Source organism: Acanthisitta chloris, unplaced genomic scaffold (genome assembly GCF_000695815.1).
Source record: "Acanthisitta chloris isolate BGI_N310 unplaced genomic scaffold, ASM69581v1 scaffold11430, whole genome shotgun sequence".
NCBI classification, from domain to species: domain Eukaryota; kingdom Metazoa; phylum Chordata; class Aves; order Passeriformes; family Acanthisittidae; genus Acanthisitta; species Acanthisitta chloris.
The window spans coordinates 24,456-50,285 of NW_008652225.1; the positions used below are offsets into that span (position 1 = coordinate 24,456).

General features: G+C 45.4%; 1 protein-coding gene across 1 annotated transcript in view; it reads right to left on the reverse strand.

The window, feature by feature from the left end:
- Window positions 1–25,830, reverse strand: part of LOC103803986 (mitogen-activated protein kinase kinase kinase 3-like) — a gene marked incomplete at its 3' end in the record, with an annotated part of 56,733 nt that overhangs the window by 24,449 nt on the left and 6,454 nt on the right. Inside the window, exons 2-4 of the mRNA XM_009076571.1 lie at window positions 16,315–16,424; window positions 6,656–6,699; window positions 5,569–5,668 (exon numbers count right to left, since the gene is read on the reverse strand). Coding sequence (XP_009074819.1) covers window positions 5,569–5,668; window positions 6,656–6,699; window positions 16,315–16,424 — 254 coding nt within the window. The remainder of the gene's footprint in view (window positions 1–5,568; window positions 5,669–6,655; window positions 6,700–16,314; window positions 16,425–25,830) is intronic.

A 25,830-nucleotide genomic window follows, 5' to 3' on the forward strand; every position in this document is an offset into this window, starting at 1 on the left:
TTGAACATAGTTCTGCACAGTGCCATGTCTATCAGGCAGCTAAAGGTCCAGATGTTTTCCTGGTAACTGGCAGACTATTGCCCTCCTATCTCCAGATAGAATTTGACCCTCCTGACATTACTGTGTGGTGTACCATGTCCTGCAGACAGCCTGCAAAGCTTCCAACGCCCAACACAGCTGCACTTCAGAGAAGATCTGTGGCCTTCTGCTGCCCTAGGCTAAGATTCAAAGCACAACTTCTTGCCCCCCATTCAGGAACATTCTGCTTAATCTCACACCAAACAGCCTCTGCAGGTTGCCTCAGGCACTGGCACTGAAACCAGCCAACACAACACATGTTATACTCATGTCTGTGCCAAAGTACACAGCAGTTCCAACCACCAAAGGGACCGAGCGGCCACAGCTCCCAGTAGGCTCACACTGGTCTTACCGGGAGCCACAGCTGCCCAGAACTCCTGAAAGGCAGCTCAGCCCTCTGAGTGATCAGGGTTCATGCCTCCAGCCACAGCAAACACACCTCAGATCAGCTGCCACAGAAGATGACACTTAAAAGCCAACTACGACTGCCTTTTTGATCCCAAGGTGTTGCCAGGGTTTGGCTGTTGGCCCATAGGCAAATACACCTCAGACTGTGTGCTCTCAGGCTAGGACTTGAGGGATGACCAGGTCAAGGAAAAACTGTGGCCCCTGGCCAACAGATATGAGGCTTCACCTAGGGAAATGGCTACAGTCACTTCTCCCACTCAAGGCCCACAGCCTGAGTCCACCAAGCAGTGGACTCTGTTTCTGCAGTGTGGGCACCTCAAGATTTGGATTGGGTTTCTCCATCTTAGATGTCTCTGTGGCAGCTGTTTCTGCAGTGCGGGCACCTCAAGATTTGGATTGGGTTTCTCTTCTCCCATCTCACAGGAATGTTCTTTTTTGTCCCCATTTTCCAGACAGGGAACTGAGCCATGTGAGGGCCACATATTTCATGTGACAAACATCTGCCTCAACATCATCACCACAGAATCGTTTAGGTTGGAAAAGATATTTAAGATCATTGAGTCCAACCATTAACCCAGCACTGCCAAGCCCATCACTAAACCATATCCCTAAGATATGTGGCCATCTACACATCTTTCAAATACCTCCAGGGGTGGTGATTCCATCACTTCCCTGGCCAGCCTGTTCCAATGCTTGACAAGCCTTTCGGTGAAGAAATTTGTCCTAATATCCAATCTGAACCTCCCCTGGTGCAACTCAAGGCTATTTCCTCTGCTCCTACTGCTTGTCACTTGTGAGAAGAGACTGATCCTCACCTTGCTACAGCCTCCTTTCAGGTAGTCATAGAGATTGATAATGTCTCCCCTGAGCCTCCTTTACTCCAGGCTAAACACCTCCAGCTCCCTTGGCCTCTACTCATCAGACTTGTGCTTCACAATCTTCCCCAACTCTGTTGTCCTTCCCTGGACAAGCTCCAGCACCTCAGTATCTTTCTTGTCCCACCAAGAAAGCCAAGCTCCTGCAGCTGTGGTGAGCTAGTGGGCCTGAGCTTATACCCACCTTAGACTCCCGACTTTGAGATACTTCAAGCCAGGCCTGCAAAGGGGCACTGCAAGTTGAATGTAAGCTATTCTATAGATTGTACAGTCCCAAATTAGATACCAGGACACCTACAGATTGTGTGAAGGAGGTAAGACAGCCAGAAACAGGATTAACAGCTGAGAAAATGAAGCTGTCAGTGTCAATTGCTGGATGTAGTAGTACTTGTTGAGGAAGAGCAAGGCCAGTTCTCAAAATTTATTTAAGCAATGAACTCCAGATTGAGCTAGGGATGCTATTCTGGTGCAAAAATGGATGAGAAATTTCTACTAAAAAGACAGAAAAAGAGACTCTAGAACAAAGCATTCAGTACATTCACCCAGGAAAAGGGATAATCAGGGTGTATACCCTTTGTCTGAAAAATATTACTTATTTGGTGCAGGAAAAAGATTCCAAGAGAAACTCTTGAGAAAACCTTGCAGGCTGCAGGGACTTGAACTCTCAATCAAACCAAATGGGAAAAAGTTCAGGAAGACATCCCTTACCTCCCAAGCAAAGGACCTAAATAGTTGGAGGTTTACAGAGAACACCAACACCAATCTTGTCTGGGCTGAGCCTCACAAGCAAGACTGGAAACAGATTCCCAGCCTGGGACAGATTCCCAGTCTGGGACAAGGCTTGGACATGAATGTAAGGAAAGTACTCACCAGTAGGTATCAACTACTCAGGCTTTCAGTAGGTCCATGAAGTAAATGGTTAGACCTTGGCTCGTGGTTAACTTTGAGATCTGAATCAAACACCCATGTTTATGGCAGATATCAAAGATGGTACTGAATACATGTCCCAAATGCTGTGCAGCTGTTCTCAGTCTGCTTCCTTAAGCAGCAGAGCTGAGGAAATATTGTGCTGGGGCACTGATTAACCCTCTTGAAGGTCATGAGGGCTCCACAGGTGCATCAGGCAGACAAGACACCTCCTCTACACTCACCCAAACAGAAATGGGAATGGTGGAAAGCTGCTCCCCCTCACTTCACTACCAATCAGAATTTGACTCTGAACTGTTAGTACATTCCCACTGCTCACCCATCCTTTTACTGAGCTTCTCACAAGTGTTCAGAGCAACCTCTCAGCTGCTGCTCCGAACAGAATGTTCTGCAGGTCACTCCATCTCTCTCCAATATCACAACATGAACACATTTATGTGCCTGCTTCAAAGGAGCCAAAAACATCAGGCAGAAACTGCCCCCTTGTGAAAGGGACTGGAGCCAGTATTTAGCTTGGCTTTACCTATTACCCACATCTGGCAAGTAGATTTCACTCCATTTGGCTTCCAGATGGTGGCACATATGGATATCAGGAACAGGTATCTGCTAGGCATGAAACTCAATACAGACTTGTGCAGAACCATGGAAGCAATTGCCAGAGTGTATTTCCAGTAACTGGGTTTATTTAATCTAAAGAGTGAGCAGCTTTGATGAACAGCAAAGTTTACCTACACAGAAGTTTCACTGAATAGAGTTGATCAGATTTTCTTCTTGCTTTTAAATAGCACCTTCCCTTGGAGCCTGATATTTAGTGTGGGCTCTGCTAGCCACTCCACTGCAGGCTAAGAAAGTGAGTGCAAAGGGTGAGTTTGCACTGACTACAACAGCATTGCCAGACTCGCTCTGTAAGACACTGCAGAAAGCCAAAGAATAGTAGGAAATGGGGTTGGGGAAAAATCTGGGAGGTCAATTAGTTCATCTTCCTGCCCAATGCAGGACCAACTGGCATCAACAATTCTCGACAAATGTTTGTTAAATATGCTTTTATCTCCTCCCCCTGTAATGGAGACTCTACCACTTCCCTAGGCTTTAACTCTCCACAGCCTCTCGAAATGATGCCAAGGGACATCCTCAGAGGAGACAAGCAAGGGGAGGTCAGAAGGGAACTGGTGGCACACTGAAGTTAAGTGTTCTGCCCAAGGTCACATCACAAGTTGGTTATGGAGATCGGTCAAATGCCAATGGAACGCTTTTATCACCTGGAACAGCTGCTTAGCCGTGCACAGAGGTCAAATTCAGACAGAGCATTTGTCACAGAGGAGTTTTTCAATCCATAATGCAGCCAGCTGTCTAACAAGCACCAGGCCATGCTGTCCATGTCCAGTCCAGGTTTTGCTGCCCCACAAGGTACACCCATGGCCAGGCCCTGCTCTTATCTACACCAGCCCAAGCCTGCTGATTCCACTGTCCCATCAGGATGTGATTCATGTGTGCCCCTGCTCCACCCAGCTGGCATGCTCATCTTGCTGATCTTGGCTTCAGGATTCCTCCTTCACCACGACTGGGACTGCCAGTTGGTGAGATTTTGTAGGGGCCTGTTGACCTCAGTGTAATTTTGGTCTATGGGGTGCTACTGCAAGAGAGACATCTGAGGGTAACAAAGAATTACTGCACAGTTCCCTTTGAGCATAAAAGGTGAAACATTCAATTGCAATGAGTCTGTGGTCAGGTTACTCCTGAGACTTGCAGTCATGAGACTTAAAAACCTGACCCAGAATACATTAAGAGCCAGATGCTGGCATGTCACCATGTGGATATGTAGGCTCTCTCCCCAAAGGTCACTCTTGTCTGTTCAGAGTGTTTCCACAATAACACCTTTGAACTACTACATCTCAGACCTCTTTCCAAAGGTGCTCGTTCTCACAAAGAGGAATTTTTATGTATAGAAAAACAAAACACTGAAAGTCACCCCCAACCCTATGAAGTCAGGAGTACCCAAAGGCCTGCTCATGGTCCTGCTATGTGCTGTGCACATGCCCAAAAGACAGTCTCTAACACAGGATAAAATGCATTATTTAAGCTTCTGTTTGCTGTTGTTGGAAAGAAATCCTCTTCCAGTGGAAAGAGACCTGGAATGAAATGAGTCATTCCTGGAGAATTCAATGGCAGTCTTTTCCCGGGAGGGCTGTCAAAGAATGCCCAAGATTAGAAACCTGACTGCATTCAAAGTCAAAACCCAGAGGACACTTTGGTATCATGAGGTACCTATTAGAAAAGAATAGGAACTTTCTTTTGTGGATCAAATCTCTATTGAAACAGAAAAGAGAAAAAAAGAAAGGGGAAACAAAAAGAATGTTTGCTTCACAACCTCTTTCTCCATTCATACTTTGATGCTTTAAAGGCTGTAGGTCATTTGCAACTAACACTTGAAAAAGCAAGCTGTCAGGACAGATCCAAAACGATTTGTGACTAAAAGCCCACCTATTTGTCATCTGGCCCTATCCTTCCCAAAAGCCAAACCACCTTGAGACTCCAGTGGCTCCACATGCCTGCCCATCTCAGCGCAAGAAAACACTGAGCACACCAAAACAGATGCCAAGGGTTTCTCCCTTCTAGGTAATGGCCCTCAGCAGTACCCTCCTTTCACAGACAGTGCTGGGCTCAAGAAAAAGTTGGAAAAACACAGCAGCCTCTGTTATGAAGAAGGATGGAGGAGAAAGGTCTTCAAGCCTTAAAATGTGAGGATTGCAGAGGGAGGGTTTCTTGGCTGCTTTTATGTGGCCACAAGACCTGCTAGAGGAATGTTCAGAGATCACACATTTCACCACAGATCTAACCACAAGAAACGTGCACATCTTTCTGGGGTTTTGGGTGAAACAAAGTCAGTGTTAGATAAAAGTTCACTTTGAGCAGCACTGTACCTCGTGCTCTGGACTTCACACTCCTGCAATTGCCCCCAGGATGGGAAGGCTTCACAGCCCTGTTTGAGTGGGAGGATCTTTTGTTCTGGGGAAAAGACAGTGCTCCTGAGTGACTATTTAACAGGCCTTAATTGAAATAATTTTGAGAAGGAAAAAGCCTGGAGTCTGAGAATCCATCTGAGCTGTGTCCAGACAACAGCTCTTCGACACTCGCTAGCTGGGAACTACAAAATTAGATTACTTTTCTTCCCATCCAAGTACAACACTAAATTAGGGCCTTCAGAACAAATCATTGCTCAATTCTGAAGTTGGCACCAGGCACCCTAAAACTGCCCCTTAGGAGAAGGGAGAAAGAGTACCTCATTGTTCACACAGACTAAGTCCATTGTCTGTCCAAAAGCATCCGTGACCTTCTGCACCACTTCTTTGAATTTGACTGGTCTTGGAAACTGGATAATCCTGTATATGCAAACAAATACAACAACAGTCTCAGTTTAGTAGACGTATACTGGAATTTGGGATTCAACTGACAACTCAGAAGAAAGGGCCTATATTCAGTCACAAAGCATAAAGCCTGCTCCTTGCTTTTACACCCCCTCTGTGCCCAAGAGGGGACCTGACCTACTCTGCAAGAGTATCTACCAAAAATCCTCATGCAGCTCCTCTGCTCCTCCCTTTAATGTGAGGCACTGGTGGAAAAAAAGAAAGTCCAGCAGCCCTTCACTGGAGAAAACCCAGGACCAGGCACTGGTCAGTGATTTATCACCTCCATTTTCAGCAAGTGGCTCTGAATAGGGAGGAAGGATGGAAGTGGGAATGATGCAGTTTGGCATCGTGTGAGTGTCTTGTACCATCACATGCAACTGCTCTATAGGTACATACAGCAGGCACAGTCTAGCCCTACAATAACACAACTTAAATTTTCTTTGGCTTTAACATGCAATTTGGACCATCAGCTTGTGTCCTGCCCTGCCACAGTCACCAAGCAGAGGTGATTCCATGAAAACGTCAAGCAGGGAAGGGCGGACAAGCTTTAACTCCCAACCCTATTTTTATGGGACCCATGCCCAAAATCTGGTTATCTTAAGTAAGTGTCACAGGCTGCTAATCAAAGGACACATTTCTGTAGAGTTCCAGCTCTGCTGTGGTTCATCAGGACTCAAGAATTAAAAAGAGAAAAGAATCCAGGCATGCACCCTGCATCCCTGGTAAGAAGCATTTAATGACTTCCAGCTTGAAACCACTTTGCCTGTGTGCAAATCCCAGGAGCTGCTTGTGGCAAATGGGATGATGAGGCAAGGCTCTTGCATATAAAACTGTAGCTTTATGTAGATTTTAAGGGAATTAATTCTGCTCATCTGCAGCTGGCTGAAGTCAGTAGGATAATGTTGGATAAAAAAAGGTAATTTGTCCCCATACATGTGGGGGATTGGGTTGGGTACATACCTTTTCTCCCCTTCATATTCAAACTTGATCCTGACGTTTCGCTGCTGAAAGAATAAGCAGAAGAAAATGGTGAGGTCTCAAACTGCAGCCCAGACCGACTCTCAGATCCAAAGCCAACAAGAGTCCTCAGCAAGACTCTCCTAACTCTATTAGGCATCTGGTTTAGTTAGGGCCAAGCTGCCTGCTGGACTCACAGACTCTGGGGACACTGCAGATTGCTGATAAATGGGCTTGTCAGGACACACCTTCTGTAAAAAAGACACTCGCTCACCTGTATAACTGTTAGTTTTAATAAAACGCTTCAAAAAGTGGAAAATTGTGAATGCTTTGAACTCAGTTCAGAACAAGGCTCTATTATCAAAGAGGCCAACATGTTAAGTGTCTGATGCCTTTCCATCTTCAGCAGTTCCCATGGTTTTACCCCAGTACCTTTCTGTTGGAAATCCAACAAGCAAGGCTCAGAGGATCTTTACTAGAACACAGGAATATTTGGGGCAAAGAATTCAGAAGTAAAAGCAAACATCCTGTAATGGAAGTGGAGAGACAGTCCTGGATTTTAAAAGCCAACAGTGTGCGTGTGTTTCTAGGGGGTGGTTGACCCATTGCTCACCTCAGGAGGAACCACTAAATTTGCCCAAAGAAAAGCCAGTAGAGTCACAGGCAGACAGGGCACAGCTGTGCAGGGACTAGTAAAAGCCACTTCTCCCGTCCTCTATTTGTACATATTTAGCAGCAATCAAGACCACAAGGAGCCTTTTCATTCATTCAGCTTCTCAGACTAAGCCTGAGCCAAGCATCCCTCTAGCATCCCTCAGATCATTCCAGGACTTTCCGATGGTCTCTGAGGCAGATCAAAACTCTCTTTACTTCCCAGACCACCTTTAGTCTACCCAGTTAACCAGTGCTCTGCCCCCACTAGTGCACACTAGCCTCCTCAAACAGAGGTTTTCTTCCCACCAAGAAAAATAAGTGCTGGCCACCTTCCTCTGAGGTGTAACACCAGAGAAGGCTTTCACAGGGATAATCCCCAATGGGTGGGTGACAGCCCTTCCTGAGCTAAGGACTTATCTCTGGGCCTGGGCTGCCAGCGCGTGAAGGCACACTTTCCATCCTCTCAGAGGGGAAGCAGAGCCACAGTGAAACAGCTTTGTTTCTAATGAGGAAAATAAGCTGGATGGGTGCCCTTAGGTTTATTTTTAAACTGACAGCTCCTCGAGTTCTGCAAACACCCACCGAAGTGCAGGAAGTCAAAGCTGGAGGCGATTCTGTTGAAAATCTTATGAAAAAAAGAAACCCAGGAGATTCAGGATAAACATGTTGGATCACCAGAAATGCATCCTTTCCATCTCTGCTTGTGGCATTTGCTGTGTTTCCGGAAGGGCTGGGAAGAACCAGTGCTGGGACAGTCACCAAATGGGGCACTCCAGCAGTGTTACAGGCCTGTGCTAAACAGGCACTTACATCACCTCAGTGTCTATAGTCAGTTCTCCAGACCCACAATGCTTGGGCAAACTCCAGGTTCATTTCTAGAAGCAGGCACAACTTGTAAAAAGACCAAATAAATCCTAAACCAATCCAAAATTCAACAGAAGAGATGACCATAACTAGGCTAGTGTTGGAGGTCCAAATCATTCTAGAGAGACAGGCAAATACAGGTGGGAATGCCACCTTGGATTAGCTCTGTTGGAAAAAAACATAGAGGCTCTTTTATGCCAATTTTTATTTGCACATGTCTCTCTGAACATGCCTGGCTCATCCACCCCTCCTGGATCTGGCAGTAAATTGGCCCAGTGTGGGCTCACTGCATGTAGCACCACAAAACCTTTCTCTGAAGTAAGAGAAAAAATCAGGGCAAGGCACTTTTGAGGTTTCTCCTTACAAAGGAGCAGGACGTGGAAGGGGAAAAGCTCACACAGCTCCAGCCTCGCAGCAGGAAACCTTTCAAAACACAGGTTTCACTTTCAGGGCAGCCCTGAACACTGCACCGAGCTGGGACATAGCACACGCTGCCTGGTTCTGCTGAGCAACACAAATTTCACAGACAAATAAGTTTTGAAAAACAGCTTGTGGCTGGAAAATGTCAGAACACTCATCTAAAGCTCCAGAGGGAGAAGAAAATGAAAAAAAATGAGCCACGACCCTGCTGCATCCTTTTCTTCTACATCAACAACAGGGCTGATGTGCCATGGCCCAAAGCCAGCAGAAGGACGCCAGCTGCCCCACACTGCTGTGCTCTGCTGCTGAGCAGAGCCACAAACACAGCAGCTGCAACAGGGGAATGAAAACCCACTTCATTTCCTAATTAGATAAGCTTTTTTTTTAATATAAAACACACTAACCTCTTGCCTCCCTCAAAGAAATCAAGACCTTAAGCTTACAAGCACTTGCATGAGAGATAAATACATATTTACCGGTCTGAGAAGTTGGTTACTGTTTTATTTTTCAGGCTTCCCTTGGCTTGCTCATGTTTTTGACCCACAGCTCACACTGAATTCATCACTGCTATCAGCAACAAGTGCTTTTTTCCTTTTTCAAAAAAAAAATTAAGTGGGCAGTGCCCAGAGTACTAGGAAGTCTCAAGGGATGCAAAGCACTTCCTAAATGCTGGAGCAGGCTGTGATTTTTTACACCCATGGAAATCTGGTTTGAAGCAACTGGTTTGAGATTACACAGGGAGTCTGGGGCACTGCCAAGTGCTGAAGCAAAATTGCACATGAGCCTGCACCCAGTGTCTCAAATGCACAATGAAGGAGAAGGCAGGACCAGCACCTTCTCTGCAAGAACCTCAATACAATGTGCAAATGTTGAGGTGGAAGAGGTGTGGGTGTTGGAGGCTGCTGGGTCCCACTCACTTTTGCAGTTTTATGAGGAATGAAGACAAGCATGACTTCCCCTTGCACAATCCAAGTTGTGCTATTTACCCTCCCTGCCATCAGATGTCAAATGAGGTTAAGGGCAGCCTTGTTCTCCCTCAATCAAGAGGTCATTAGCTGGTGTAGGAGAACAAGCCAAGACATCCAAGGGCTTGTGTTAAATACAGTGGAGGAGAGGGGTAAGGCCAGCCAAAGGCCTTAAACCCTGGAGCTCTAGGCAAAGCATTTCAGCAATGATTTCACAGAGCACTGTGAGAGCTGATGCAGGTAATGGAGCCAACAAGGGAAACTGAGGCATGAAGGCACAAGGTGCTTTGTCTAAGGCTGTGAAGGGAAAGCCTGGGGAGGAGAAAGCTCCAGGGAGACCTGATTGCAGCATTTCAATATATAAAGGGGGCTTTATAAGAGGGAGAGAGACTTTTTACCAGGTCTTGTAGTGACTGGACAAGGGCAACAGTTTTTAACTGCAAGAGGCTACATTTAGTTTGGAAATAAGGAAGAAATTTTCTATGATGAGGTTATGAGACACTGGAAGAGGCTGGCCAGAGAAGCTGTCCCATCTCTGGAAGTGTTCAAGGCCAGGCTGGGTAAGGCTTTGAGCAACCTGATGTAGTGAAAGATGTCCCTCCCCTCGGCAGAGGGGTTGGACTTTAAAGGTCCTTCCAAACCAAACCATTCCGTGATTCATTCTATAAAGCAGAAGAGTGGCAGAGCCAAGCACAAAGTTTAGGTGTGTGATCTCCTGGGCTGTGTGTACTGAGCAGCTTTCCCTCTCCACATGCGTTTCCGTACGACACGGGGCACGGAGGAGCCCAGGCCTCGGCTGGCGCCTGCAGACCCTGCTGCGACGCAAACAAAATAAGCGACAACTCTTGACAGGAAATACCACAGTCATTCCCTTCGTTTCTAGAATAATTTCTTCTCCAAAATACTTGTGCTGGCATTTCCTCCAGCCCTGCTAACAAATGGTATTTTACTCTTTCTTGCCATTTGCCTCCAAAAGGAAAAAGCAAAGCCACCGCAGTGGCCACAAACCCAGCACCATCTTTCCAGGCTTTCCTTGAGGTATTTTTAGCTCCTTCCTCAAAACTTTTAATTTCACAAAGAGAACAGACCACAACTGCCAAGCTTCAGAGGAAGTGCTGATGGGAATTGGGGGAGAAAGGGGGCAACTGCTTCTGCCTGCTTGGCTGGGGACTAGGTACCCCGGTGAGCTCGGCCAAGCTCAGCCCCCGGAGCTGGAGCAAGCAGCCCTATGTGCTGGTTTAGATTAAGGAAAACATTGGAAAAAAATGGAAAAAGTGTTTCCAAATGAGGTGAATCATGATCTTATACAGAGATCCCTGAAGAACTGACTGCTGTTTGTAATAAAAGCACACACAGAGAGCAGGAAAACATGCAGTTAGGCCTAAAATGGAAGTGGCTGAACAGAAGGTGCTGAGCACCCTTGCTGCTGAACACCCAGAGGGTTGATCAAATCAGGGTATGGGTCCATGCTGAGCAATGCATGTGAAGAAGGGTGTGTGATGGCACAGGGACACTCTTGCCCTATTGCCTTGATGCCACCAAGGAGCCAGTGGGGGAGTCAGCCCTGCACCTCCACACCTGCTCATGGGCTAGCAGGGCACAGAGAGCTGAAGCACCTAAAACAGCCACTCTGCAAAATCCCACACCAGCACCAAATTCAAAGACTTCCCCCATCATGTCTTCTCCTCCCCCTAAACTCAGCTGCCATCAGAAACAGCATTCTGGTCAGATCCCACCTCTGTGGCTTGCTTTAAAGCTGCTCTTGTCAAATCTAACCAGAGGACAGCTTTACCCCACAACAGGGATGGGGCCTTTGGATCACTTCTTCCACCCAAATCCACGGCTGCCTCACAAACCAACTGGGACAAAGCCTCTGACTTCAGCATTAACCCTTTTGTGGTCAAGAAAGGCAGGAAAAATCTTCACAGATTCTTCCCTTCAGTGCTGCACCAAGAAGGGCTTTGCTCTTGTCCTACTTTGCTCTTACACACCCACGAGACCTTGGGCACTTATTCTGCCTCAGTTTCCCCACTGGACAAAACAGAGGCAATGAAGGACACCTACTTCTGCATGCCAGAGGGTAATCAGAGGAATTATTTTCACTTCTCTCATTTTCTACTTGTTGCATTAGGAAACAATAAGAAAATCCCTCAGAGCTGTGCAGTGTTCAGACTCTAGTGCTCTAGTTACCCCGTCGTACAAAGCCACAAAGTGGTGGGATTTCTCCTCAACTTCTGGCTTTGGCCAGGAGAAATCAGCACGGCAGGGCCAGGCTGAGGGGACTCCTGCAAGCTGTTTGCATCAGCTCTGTGCTCCCCCCTGCTTTTCGCAAGGGGCCGTTCGTTACCAGCCAGACAGCTGGAGCAGCCCCAAACCGCAAGAGGAGATGACTAATCCGCGTCATTAGGAATTATCTGCACAGAACCCCCACGCACTCTGGGTTATTCAGCAATCAGACAGAAAGGAGTTTGTCTGGGATTGCCCCCTTCTCCTTTCAGGGGGTGGAAGGTACAACATATCCTAGTCCCCCCAGATCTTCACAGATTTTTTTCCTCTGGAAAAGCAAGTCCAGCACAGAGCAGCTCAGAGGACAGTGAAAAGATGATGTGTAGAAGGTTCACTGCTCCCTGTTATAGATGTTTTTGGTTTATACAGCGGCAGAAATCACAGGCTTCAAAGTGTTTAGCCAAAACCACCCACCTGGCAGGGAATAGCTTTTTCCCAGCTGGATTTCTCATTGGTATTACCCTCTTCGCACCCAAGTCAGCTCTGCACACAGACACAGAAGCCTCTTAAATCCTTGGGACTCCACTGCCTTTGCCATCTCCAGCCAAGGCTTTCCCAGCTAGTGCTGCTGTCTCTTGGTCCCTTGTTTCTGGCCCCCAGATGGAAAAATCTCCTCACAGAAACTCTCATCTTCAAGGTGATCTTTATGGACCCCCGTCATATTCCTCAAGTGTAAAAACAGAAGTGATAAAGTCAAGCTTCTTTTAGGCTCCTTGAAGGTCTATGAACAGAGAGCCCTAGAACATGAGCTGTATTTTATTGGAGTTATGAGCAAGCCTTGTCCTGCATCCAACTTGCCAAGAAGAGTAGAGAGTCCAAAGGTAATTTACTAAAAGAGCAGCTTTTAGGTCAGTCTGACATTTGATGTACACGGAAAAATGTTTTTCATAAATATTGGATTTAATTGCCGTGGGAGAACTTGCCATCAGGATTAAGGTGGCAAAGGAACTCCTGGCTGTCATCAGCTGTGACAGAGGCCCACGCCAACACCATGTCATTACACCAGAGTGCAGCACTGACAACCAACTTCATACTGAGAGTTGCCAAGTGCTATTTATATAGATGAGTGGATGTCCACATAAATAGACAGATGCAAAATAAATGTTAATATAATTGCTCCTTTCTCCTCCATGCTTTTGTTCAGGATTTCTTAATTCTTTGGAGTTTCCATTATCCCATTTATCTTCCTCCTCACTGATCACAATGCAGATCTTCATTCTGCTGTTTCCTCCTACCCCCCTTCAGAGCCATTTCTATAAAAAAATTCTCTTTTGTACAGTCCAGGAGATGGCCTGAAAGGATTCCTTCCAGCCATGCCAAAGAATGTACATGGAATAATGGAGTGATAAAAGGAGTAACAGGAAAAATAGTGCAGAGGTTGTACTAGGAATAATGTCAGGATGATCCCTCTGTTCCCAAAGAACAGCTCCACTTTAATTCACATGCTGAAGGAAGAGGGTGTCCATGTCCATCCCTATTCCCAGTCTTCTCCCAAGGCAGAGAGACAGCACAACGTGGTGGCTAACACACCTGAGCAAGACTGAGCAGATTCCAACTCAGCCATCACATCTGCTGCCAGCAGCCCAGGCAAGAAATCTAAGGGCACAAACTCATCTGCACTGTGTTGCTCTCATTTCCAGCTTGTTTCACCATGAGGCATTACACATCCAAAAACTCAGCCTCAGTCCTAAACTCATTTGTAAGGAAAGCAAACTAAGAAAACGTAGATTTCTATGGAATTTGCCAAAGGATGCTCACTTCATGAGGATCTGAAGCAAAACTATCGATATTTTGGGGAAGAAATATTGTGTAGCACATGCCACCCACAGATTCCTTTCTTGTGTGGCCCAGACCTACCAGGAATATAATCTGGCAGGCTTCAAATTCCCACTTCTGTCAAGACATCACTAAGGAACCCCTCCAGGAGACAGGAATGAGATAGCACTTTGGTTGTGTTTCTCTGTGGACAAAAAAATCTGCTGCAAGCCATAAAGAACAGGCTAGTTAGCCAACACATTCTTGTTCAAAAGTGGTTTTCAGTGGAAATTTGGAACTCTGACTAAAGGATTCCCATGCCTCAGAAAAACATTCTTCCACAGAAAAAGAAAGATTAGTTTTATTAATCTAACAGCTGAACTTCAAGACCCAAGTGTTTCAATGTGAGCATGTTGCTGCAGGGCCTTACAAGAGGCACCAACAATGAGACGAATGAGATGACCAAGAGGACATTTTAGCACTCAAATGCCTCATGCCTCACTCCCTCTCTCTAAGGAGGGAGACTATGCACGGCATCCTTCAGCCAAACCAGCCAACCTGACCACAGGGAAAAAAATGAAAAAGAGAAAAGGCAACACCAACTATCAAAGGAAAAACAAATCACTGGCATGACAACAGCACTTCCAAAGCAATCTCTCCCCCACATCAATTTTTGTCCCCAAAAGCAAAGGAAAAAAACCCTAAAAGTGACCCAAACAAGTTGATTAAAAGTTTCTGAGCTGCAAACATGAAACAAGTCCCCACCAATTCCACCTACTTTGGTCACTCCCCATCTCACAGACCAGACTTCCGTCGTCCCATGAGCCAGACTTGTTCCAGCAAGTCCAATTTAGTGAAGCAACAATTCAGCCTCCTCCAACGCCCTTCATCTCGTGGGACCTGTTGGTCTGAATCCTCTCCTCCGGATGCGTGAGGAGAGCGGGATGCTGGCTATGCCCATCTCCTCCATCAGAGACAGAGCTCTGAGTAACACTGAGCACGCAGTTACGGCTGCTCCACTTATGGATAACCAGAAAAATCATAAAGGAGGCAATGTTTTCCTGAGCATTAACGTTGGAATAAAAAGGAAAGCTTGATTCCTAATATTAAACACAAGTGTCAGCCAACAATTCTAAAGCTGATATCAGAGCACGACATAACTCTGTGGGTGATTCATAAATGAAGATACAGAGTGGATGTGGATATGAACTTGACTGCAAAACATCAATTTTATGAAGCTTTTGCAGACAGGAATTCAGTCAAGGAAAACTATTGTTTTCCTTATTTTCGACTAATTATCTGTTTAACTGTGTGTCTGCAGCATTGGCAGCCCTGTTCTCAAAAGTGACAGCAGGGACTTTGCCTCATTGTTCAAAACAGAGATGTTATTTAAGAGAAGCCTAAAGACTTTGCCTTGCTCTCCTGAAAGCGACCTGAAATGGCTTGGTATGGCCCCCACCCACCAACTTGCAGAAAACGTTGCCCTTGGAGCCATCCAAAGCTGCACTGGGTTTTCTGCTTCGCCTGCAGCTGCAGAGAGCCAGCTCTGAATTTCTCTGGTCAGTTCTGTAAACATCTTGGACTTACTTCAGCATGAGCTGAACACAAATCCAGTGATTCAACTTGGACAGCTGCTACCGCCAGGACACACTTTGAAACAAGACATGCTACGTGCGCACGTGTTTTCGTCTGCATGTGTCTAGGAAGTCTAGAGGGATTCGGGAAAGGATTTTTCCTCTCTGCACCCAGAGTCCTTTGTTTGTAGCACAAGAGCCATTAAAAAATGCATGATGACAGTAAACAGCAATTTGCTTTCTTCTTTGCTAGGTATTCAGCAAAGTTGACTGCAAACTTATTCTCAGCCACAGCACTAGAACTGGAATTCCAAGTGGATTTGCTCCCATGCTTCTCCAGCAGCTTCCTCTTTCTCCCCTTTTTTTCCTGCTACTTTGACAAGTGAATTCTTTCTTCACAACTTTCTTTTTCACATAGTACTTGTTCCATACACAAACAGGCGACTAAATCCACTTCAGCTATTATATCAATGTCAGCAAATAATTTCTGACATTGCTCAAGGGACAACATTTTTATTCACCAAAACAACTCTGCATGTGCAACAAGGCCAAAATGTTTGCGTTTGGGAGCGTAAAGATAAACACCAGTAATTAATAATTAAAGACTTTATATAAGAATGACATTATTCCTCCCCAAAGAGCCTGGGTGTCTACAGCTCAAAGTTGGCAGTCTGTCTTTCAAATATCTGAAGCAAAATGTGCACATAAAAAATATTACATTTCATCAACACTGTCAATAGAAAACATTTGACTTATCCAAGTCTTAAAGCTGCACAGCCTGTAATAAGTTCTATTACTTTCAGTGCTAAACAGCAGAAGAAGTGCCTTAGGGTGGCTTCTGAGATTTAAAACCAGTTTCAGACTCTATTGCTGTATTTGTGAATAAACTGGGGCATCACGCTTTTCATCTGCTCCTCCACTGCTCCCCTAGGATACAGGGATGCATGTAGCTTCTGTCAGCTCTTCAAAAAGAGGTCCTGAAGCTTATGTCTTGGTAAAATTATATTATTTCTGATGCACTGAGCTCCTGCAGCACTTCTTAACTTCAGTTTTAACATTTAAACTCTGTTCTCCGAGCATGGCAAGCACCATGCCCAGCTCTTTGATCTACTGGAGCTTGGGGTGGACTCAAATAATGCCTTACCTGTTTGCTGGTGTGGACACTGTTTTTATTCCTGTTGTTGTCCAGCAGGCCCCCACATTTGCCCAATGCTGCCAAATCCTTCATAATAGAGTTCAGAGCTTCTTCTTCATCTGCAAAAGAAGAAGAGGCAGCTGAAGTGTCGAAGGCAACCTCACCCTTGGAAATGTGGAGTAAAAGTGATGGCATTGCAAATACACCTTTCAACTCAAAAGCCTTCCTGTTAAGGTCAGCATTCCAAGATTACACCAGTCCCTCCCAACCCAGCATGTCTTGGAAATACAGGTTCCTTCATCACAAGTAAGACACATCCTTAGGTCTTACAGCAGCCTTCCAGTACCTGAAGGCTCTACAAGGGAGCTGGAGAGGGACTCAGGACAAGGACATGTAGTGATAGGACACAGGAGAATGGCTTTAAATTGACAGAAAGTAGGTTTAGATTAGATATGAGGAAGAAATTCTTTCTTGAGAGGGAGGTGAGGCACTGGCACAGGTTTCCCAGAGAAGCTGTGGCTGCTCCATCCCTGGAAGTGTTCAAGGCCAGGTTGGATGGGGCTTGGAGCAACCTGGTCCGGTGAAAGGTGTCCCAGCCCATGGCAGGGGGTTGGACTTAGTTGATCTTTAATGTCCCTTCCAGATGCACTGTCCAGGGGGCTGGATCCAGTTTGTGAGGTGTAAGGTGGTGCTCTAGTGGACAGAAACCTTTCAGGACCCAGAAGGCTCATGGCAGAAGGTGATGGAGTACACCACAGTTCGTCTCCTCCTTTCCTGCCCCCTCATTAAAGATGCTCAAGAGCCAAAACTGATTTTCAAAACCAGAGGCAATGAGAAACCATGGGAGAGGGCAAGGAACTCATGAGAAGGGATAAACTCAACTATGCTGGATAGAAAACAGACACCGAGAGCCTGCATGATATTTCTGATTTCTGCAGTAACTAGAGAACTTTGAAGGACTCATTTGATCTGAAACCAATCTCTTCCTTTTCAACACTTCTACATTTGTGGTTGTGGCCTCAAAGCAGCTATGAATTATTAAACTGCAAAATACCAACCACAAAGCACTAAGGACCCTGTCAAGATCTAGGGCAGGGCACCCTCCTTAGGAGGGTGTGAGAATCCACTGCACACTCCATGTTCATGATACAGTCAGAGCAAATATTAGGCACATGCAGCTATTACTGTAAAAATACAAATACAGCTACAAATTTTGTATAAAACCCAGTGTCTCCAGGGATAGAACCACCCCTACACCAAGCCAGCCTGCAGATTTAGCTCAAAGTCCACAAATATGTGAAAAATGACAAAAATTATATGAAATCAGACAGGACTGGACCCAAATACTGAGGATCTTTCCCCAGAGAGGTACATGTCCTGGATCCTCATGCTGAGATACAGCATCAAATTCCTCTTTTCCTGCTCCTCCTGCTGGGTTCTAGCAGGAGTCAATCTGTGAAAAAAAAAATGTGAAAAAAGATCTCTTGCATGCTGTGCACCCAGAGCCATCTCGTTAAAGAAGTAAGGGGCAAAACTCGGGGAAAATGTTTAAAATCCAGTATCACTTCTATTTCAGAGCTCAGAAATGAGCTTAAATGCCTACATCAGGTTTTAGGAAAAATGCCTACATTTTTTGTAGGCAATGTGTGTGTATGCATATTTAATATATAAACTGATATTTATATATCAATATTAAATATATAAATGATAAAATAATAAAACTCATATCAAAGTACATTAAAGTGCAATTCCTACTTAATAAAAGCACAGGTATGTTTTCCTGGAGGGATGTCAGGGAGCACACCCTGAAATGCTACAGGCAAACACTCCAGAAAAAGATAATTTTCAGTTCTAATACAGGAGAAAAAAAAACAAAAACACAAAAAACCAAACCACCAAGAATGTCCCCATAGTTTGGGTTTGAGGTGCTTTTCCTTTGTTGTTGTTGGTTTGTTTTGATTTGAGGGGTTTTTTTAAAGGACCTCTGGGACAAGCACAGTTTTCCACACAGATTTTGTGCTAGGAAATACTGACACAAGAGAAAAAAAAAGGAAAAAAAAAACACCTTTTTTTTTTTTTTTGGTGGAAGGGGAAGGGAAAGGGGGGGAGGGACAAGCTAAAACAAACCCACAAAAACAAAACCCCCTTACGCTGCCCTCCAGGAATTTTCCACCAAAGCTCTAATCTCTCCAGTGCCCCTCACCCCTTTCTTTTTTCCAGCCCGAGTGACAACAAAAGTTTCCTGAACTCCCTGACACAAACACAGTCCACAATGTCACAGGCAAACAGGACTTCAACAGGCAGAGGCAGCACTAGGCTTTTGCTAGCAAATCACCCATTCCACCACTGCTCTCCCACCTCCAAACCTCCCTGGCTATGCCTGGCAACATCGTCCAGAAGATGCATCTCTGGTTAATCCACCAGTGTCCTGCAAGTATATTCCAGAACTTGTGAGATCCCAGGGAGAGACAGCAGGATTTGTTGGAGGTCAATAGCAATAATAATAACAAAGAACAGTAAACTGACAAACAATGACAGAGTAACTTCCCAATTTTCTAGAGTGACTAAGCTACACTGTCAATTCAGCCCAAGGGGAAGACCTGGCATTTCCCAAGAGCTGGCCCAAGCTTCCCATAGAGCACATCCCAAGGATCTCCCACCACATTCCATGGGTATCCATGAGGATTACCCACACAGCTGAGAGCAATTGCATGAACCATGTTTTTGCTAGGATGGCTGACAAGCACGTGTAATCACTGAAGACACCAAGAAGGAGAGATCTAGGGGCTGGGTTTGTCACTTGGATAGACAACAGTCATGAGACTGCAGTGCAATTTCACTAGAAGAAAACTGGAAGTGAGAATTCCTGCAAAGCACCAAGGCTGCAATTGGAAATGGCCTCTGCAGGGTGTACTGAAAATCTGGATGTCCTTCCTACCTATCCTACTCCATGGGGCTCATGCTGGCCACCAAGGCAGGGTATTCAAACTAACTTGTGACAAGTTGTTTACTGAATGACAACACAAGGAAGGCCAATTTCCCTTGGACTTCTGTCTTCTTCAGCATGAAAGGGCTTCCAATGTCTAGGAAAGGTTTGGTTTATATGGCATTGCTCTCAAAGCAATAAATGAGTCTTGCTTCTCCATCTACACAGTCTTCCAAGTCCACCAAGTCCATCAAACTCTCCCAACATAGCAAAGCAAGGAGAATCCACTCACTTTCAGTAACTTGTTAAACTCAGCCAATTTTCAGAAATACCCAACCATCAACTTCCTCAGCCTAGAATGACTAGTGTAAAACTGGGCTCCAGCTGACCTGAATCAGACATGAAGGAAAAAAAGGAAAGAGAAGCTATTTCTTGCATTTGTCTGTCAACTTGGCAGCTTTGTTCCTCCATCTACTAAAAAGTCGATGCAAAAGAGCATATGAAGATTTTAAATTATAAACCATGAGTGTTACTTGTCAAAAACCCAAAATACACATCCATGCCATCACTGCTACAAAACAGGAGAAGAAAACATCTTCCTATATGAGTATGAATGTTTGTTTTCTGCTGCTGGAGCGTGTAAGAACACGACTTACGCATAAGCAGAAATACAATATTTCCTTGAACTAACATATTTCTATGTGCTTGAGTATTTTTTAACTGCTTTTTACAGTGTTTTTAGTCCAAGAGAGCTGCAATTTCAGAGAGACTATGACCAAAGTCTCGACTGTTCAAAACAAAAACCCCCACACCGTGTTCTGAAGCAACTTCTGAGCAGGAGCACAATTTGCATCATCAGTTGCAAAACCAACACTTCCCAGTCCTCTCCATGACAGCTTTGCACAGAGACTGATGCTTTCCAGACTAAATCTCTTGCCCATCCTAATTACTGCTCTTGGGGTCTCCAAGCTGACTCCCAAGAAGGGTGGAGAACTTTGTTCCATGGAAATAAGCAGCCAGCTCAGCCAGTTCAGTCAAAATTTAAACAAGCACTGAAGCTAACTGGATAATTAAATCCAAATGCCACTACCAGGCCTTTCCAGAAAAAGGGGCGTCACAGGCTGCTTGCTCTCCGTTTGCCTTGGTTTCAGTGAGGAGAGGGTGAAGGATGGACAGGTCTCCCAGGGACAAAATGCCAATCATCAGGAATTGCATGCCCAAGGAACACATAAGATCACATTCTCCTTATTTAGCCCTGGCAAGATCCAAGTTTTCTTGCCTCGTGAGGAGGCAGCACTGGGGCTGCACAGCAAACATCTTCCCAGGCTTTGCCATGGCTCCAGAGCAAAACAGCTGTGAGTTGCACAACACCAATGAAGTATCCTCAGAGCCTAAAAGGACTTGGAGGCCCATGGAAACCTCTGTGGAATATGAGCAGGTTCTTGCTCCTGGCCCAGCTCCACTCTTGCACCATTTTGCACAAATTCACTTAAGGTACTGTAGGCTGACAGGATGAATTGTACAATGATGCCTGCTCTCACCTCAGCACACATTTAAACAGGATTATTTCTACCATGGAAGATCAGGACAAAGAAAAGTTGATTAAGCAGACAGCAAAAATGAAACATAAAAATAAATTGTATTTAGTACTGTCCCTCTGTCCCCAGTGTCTCTTCCATCCTCACTTCTACCTTTATTTTCAGCTATTTCCCTTTGTAAGAAACTCCTTTCTTTCTTCTCCACTTCCCACCAACACCCCAATCTCATGCTTTTTAAGACAGCTTCCTGTGACACAGCTCATTCTATCATGCTGCCAGCCCATCCAACCAAAGACCACTTCTAACCAAAAATAATGGATGTCTCAAAGATACTAATTTCCCAGAGATGTGAGAGTAGGGGGAAATATCCACAGCCACACAGAGGAGAGGAACCCACAGAAGTAGTAAGCCAAGAGCACTCCCAGGAAGGAATGACCAGTGGAGTTACAGTGGACATGCGAAGGTTGGGTTTATATTTTTATTAAAGTACACTCATCCATTTTGGCAGGATCAAAACCAGAGTACCTCCTTCACTCATCAAGTCTTCAGTTCTGTAAGGTGTTAAGACTCACAAGGGTCCCAGGCACCTACAATGTGAATCCAGGGCACTCGGCACTTGGCAAGATCAATTACGGAGTGAAATCAAGAAGCCAGAAGATGACACATCCCTCTGCCCTTCAGATATGTCTCCAGTGCTGCTACGTGGCTTTGGTTCCAGCACTCGTGCAAGAGAGGAACCTGGAGTTTCAGTCTTAGTACAGCGAGTTCACTGCTCAACATGAAGCAAACAAAAAAAGCAAGAGAGAAATAGAAAGCCTCAAGGTCAACACGGACCACCCAAAACAATTCAAGAGTCAGGAGAGAAAGCAAATGAAGAAGGGACAAAGGAACAATTTAGCTGTGTTCAGATGGTCTAGACAGTGCTGTTATTGTTGGCTTCACTAATAGGTCATTACTAAGAGGCAGCTTACGGTAGTTCCATGAAGCTGCTTCCATCAACACTGAAAAAAAAAAAGCACCAGCTGGATGAACCCCACAGAAAAGGATGCAGAAGGAAAACAGAGTTCTGTAAAACATTGTGAGTTCTGATTTCAGTCTCTCACACAGCAGGCAGAGTTAGGGCTGGGAAGAGTGGGGGAAAAATCTGCGCGTTGCAGAAGGAAAGAATTTTGTCCTTTGAGTCATTCCCGATCAAGGCTGAAGTGTGAGGCTCCAGGGCCGTATGTTCTCACATACACTTCCACTTGGCTTCAGCAAAAAAACCACAGACGTGACCACTCGTGGTCACTGAAGATCCCACTGTGCTTTTTGCAGCCATGGTGCTGATGGTCCAGTCCAGCCATCGTGGCTGTGTAAACTCCAGCAGCACCCTCCATATCCCCAGCATTGCCTCTCCAGAAGGCCATGCAACCACTGGGGAGATTCCCAGGCAGGGGGAAGAGTTCTGTGAAGGCTGAGAAGGGGTGAAGAAAGGATGGGAAGCCTCACAGAAACAGTGTTACACTCAGTAAAAGTCCTTTCAAAATTCAAGACTTTGTATATATAGTGACAAAAACAGTGAAATATAATAAAACATAGTGAAAAGAAATATGGAAGCACATGACGATGACACTGACAATCCAAACTTTGGCCTGCGAAGGACATCAGCATTTCATTTTCTCTGGTTTTTGAAAATACACAATTTTTGGATCAACTGGAATTCAACATTTAGCACTCAAAGGGAACCTGAACTGAAAGCCACGACTCACTCCCTCAGCATCACTCAGTACCTGCAAAGGGCAGTCCCTGTCCTGGTGGACTTTCATCTACACTGTCAGATGGAAAGAGAGACGAGCTGGTTTTATGTCTCATTTGATGGACAGGAATCTGAGACAGACATAAGTCTTGCTCAAGACCACACAAGTCTGCAGTCAGAGCTAAATACATTAATGGTGCGTAAATTCAGCAAGGACTTAACTCGATCTGCCTTCCTGGCTGTACACAAAGGTCACAGAAATTCATTTAGCAGCCTCAGTGTCCCAATCCTGTCCTGGAATCACACAAAATAGTCCCGTTCAGAAAATCTTCATTTGAAGAGCATTTACTCCAATAACCTCTGGGTAACAAACACCCGAATTCTAGTGAGCATAGTTTCCTTTGTATTCTTCTCATTAGATCTTGATATGTCTGGATGTTAGAGGTTCCTCTATGAATACAGTCTCCATCTTCTGCAGGTATTCATGGACTGCAATCCCATCCCCTTTTAACACTTCTTAATTTAACTATATGGAAACACATAGCTTCTGACTAGAGTAATCATTTCTGCAGCTCTTCCCAGTTGTTTGGCTTTTTTTATATTTTTTTTTAACGAAAAGCAGAGCGAACATCACAGTAGCACATAACACCCAATGGCCACTGCACCTTTTCATTTCTGTTCATTGTGTGAGCATGGGGTAACAGCAAACTTGCCCCACAGGTTACAGTGAAAGTTCTCATCTACCAGACCAGCAGCCACCTGGGCTGCCCACTGCCTTCACTAGAAGGTCAATGTCAGACCAGTTCTGGGTTTCCTGTTGTCCAGGGAACAAAACAACATTCGCCCAGGTGAAAGCAGGTATCAAAGAACTTGCATGTGAAGATAAATGCTGCCCTTTCTCCAAAAGCCAGAGGAGGAAAAAAGCTTGGAGATGAAGAGGAACTCAGGACTTGGGGCTTCTTCAATACCTGCAAACATCAATCAAACAGGTTTGATTGATGCCCTCATGCACAAAATATCAGCGGTGGTACCAAGACACCATGGACTTGATGATCTTAAGGGTCTTTTCCAAACTAATTTATTCTGATTCTTAAACAGAAGAAATCAATTAGTAAGGAAACACCATCACAGTGACTGTCCCAGTCAATACTAGGAAGGAAACTAGTGAGCTAAAAGCTCCAGAGCCTGACTTGGGCCATGACAAAAGCCCTTAAGTAAAGAAGGGACTCAGACATGCTCACAGGAAGGTACAAATACTGTTCTGCAACTTACCCCCCTCAGAAGGGCTGTCTGTGAATGACCTGTGGCAAAACAGACTGCTGCATGCATCCATCCAGTGAGAGATGCAGATAACCCTCCAAGTAAATTCAACCCACATGTACAGAGCATTTTGCCACTGTCTGAAGCCATGTCCAGAATCTGATAAAGAGCAAAATTATCCAGTTACCCTTCCCCCAGTCCAGATTACACTGCAGCAGACTCACCAGCAGAGCACGTTCCCTCTGCAAGTTAGCAAAGGCTTGCCAGCAGCTGGATCCTGCTGCTGTTCTCCTCTGTCCTGCAACCCCACCCAAGGGATGCCAAGGTCACCCTGTGTAGGACTCAAGGGCAGGGCACAGCCCAGCAGGTCGAACAGAGCAATTATACAGGAGGAAGTGAGGAAAGACCCTCCTGATACACAGGATTTCTTGGCAAGAGTTTGCTCTCTGTCTTAAGCTTGGGACACGAACTCACATAGAAAACTAATGCTGTCAGGTTCTGGGGTTTTTAGAAATACATTTCCTGACAACCACAGATGTCCATCACACTAAATGCCCAATAGAACATCTGTGGGTTTAGGGCATGGTTATACTATCTCTCACACCCTTTTCTTGGTGGTAAAGCTGAGTTCATGCCTCCTATTCCCTCTCTACTCCATGCTATCCCACAGATGACCCAATATGACTATTGGCAAAATTGCACAGTCAACAGATTGGAGAACCTGTCTGGATCAAAAACAACCCTTCCCTTTACATCCCCTTGCAAAAGGAGACAAAAATTAGTGCTCAAGAATGGGCTTGGGGGAAGGGCAAGAAAAAAAAAAAGCTAAACCAGTTATTTTAAAAATTATAATTAGCAAAACTGTGTGTCACATATAACTAGATCTGATCACCAGTGACAGGACCCAAGCAGTTCCCAAAATACTCGTGAACACAAGCAAACACCTCCAACGTAATACAGGCATGGTAAGAGTCCAATCACTTAACAAGGGCACTCAGAAAACAACAAAAGAGACTAAACTGGCACAAATTCATATGTTACAGTGCAAAGTATCTGAGATTCAGGGTGTGAGATCATGAAGAACTTCAACTGCCTTCTGAATTTCCCCAGGAAAAAAAAACCAACAAAGGCAATGGCACTGGAACTGCACCTCAGTTTAGGAGAGGTGAGAGCAATGCCCTTAAAACCTCGAGTGATCAGTACCCAGCAGACAGTAAAACCAAAACATTTAGAATGGCAAGTTTTATCACACGTAAGAGCTTCAGCAGTTAAGCCAAAAATCACACAAGAAGTTTCTCTTGACAAGTATGAAGAGCTGTGGCACAATGCCGACCATCTCTCATCCCAGAGACTTTTGCAATGGAAAAGGACTCGGGATCCAAAAGGTGTTTGGTTTAGCTCAGCAGGGAGGGAAAGCAAGGTTATGTTTGTGGTTCACCACAACCCTCCACTCCCTCTGACAAGTGCCACAGGCAGTAAAATTCCACGGGATCAGAACCACTGCCAGAGCTTTCTCATGCTCTGCAACATACTGCTCTCCTCCACGACCCCAACCCCATGCACACTTGTCACCACAAGTCCCCTGTACATCCCCAGACACATGAAGGATGGTGAACCCGAGCTAAGAAACCATGTTTCCCTCAGATACAGCTCGTGAAACCTCCTGACAGGTGGACCAGGGTGAACCAGCTCAGGGATGAGGCCACATAAACTCCCTGGTGATACAGGATGACGAGAGCTGCTCAGAGGCTGTACTGTGGTGGGTACCCAAGCTGGACAGCTTGGAGACAGGCAAAAATCTTTATCCTTGTCTGGCTTTCAGATAGAGGCTTGGGCACAGAATCCAGCCTCTTCCCTCCTTCTCACAGCCTGTCGCTTCCCCCAGCACAGGAACACAACCTGGTGAGGTCTAGCCATGCCACCTCACATCCTTCAACCTTCCTTGTCTCAGGGGGCAAATGTCTGGCTTAAAATTGGGTGGTATTTGGTGGGGGAATATTTGCTGAAGAAACAAGGCTGAGAAAAACAGCTGCTGCCCCTCACACCCATACAGCTGCTTGGATATT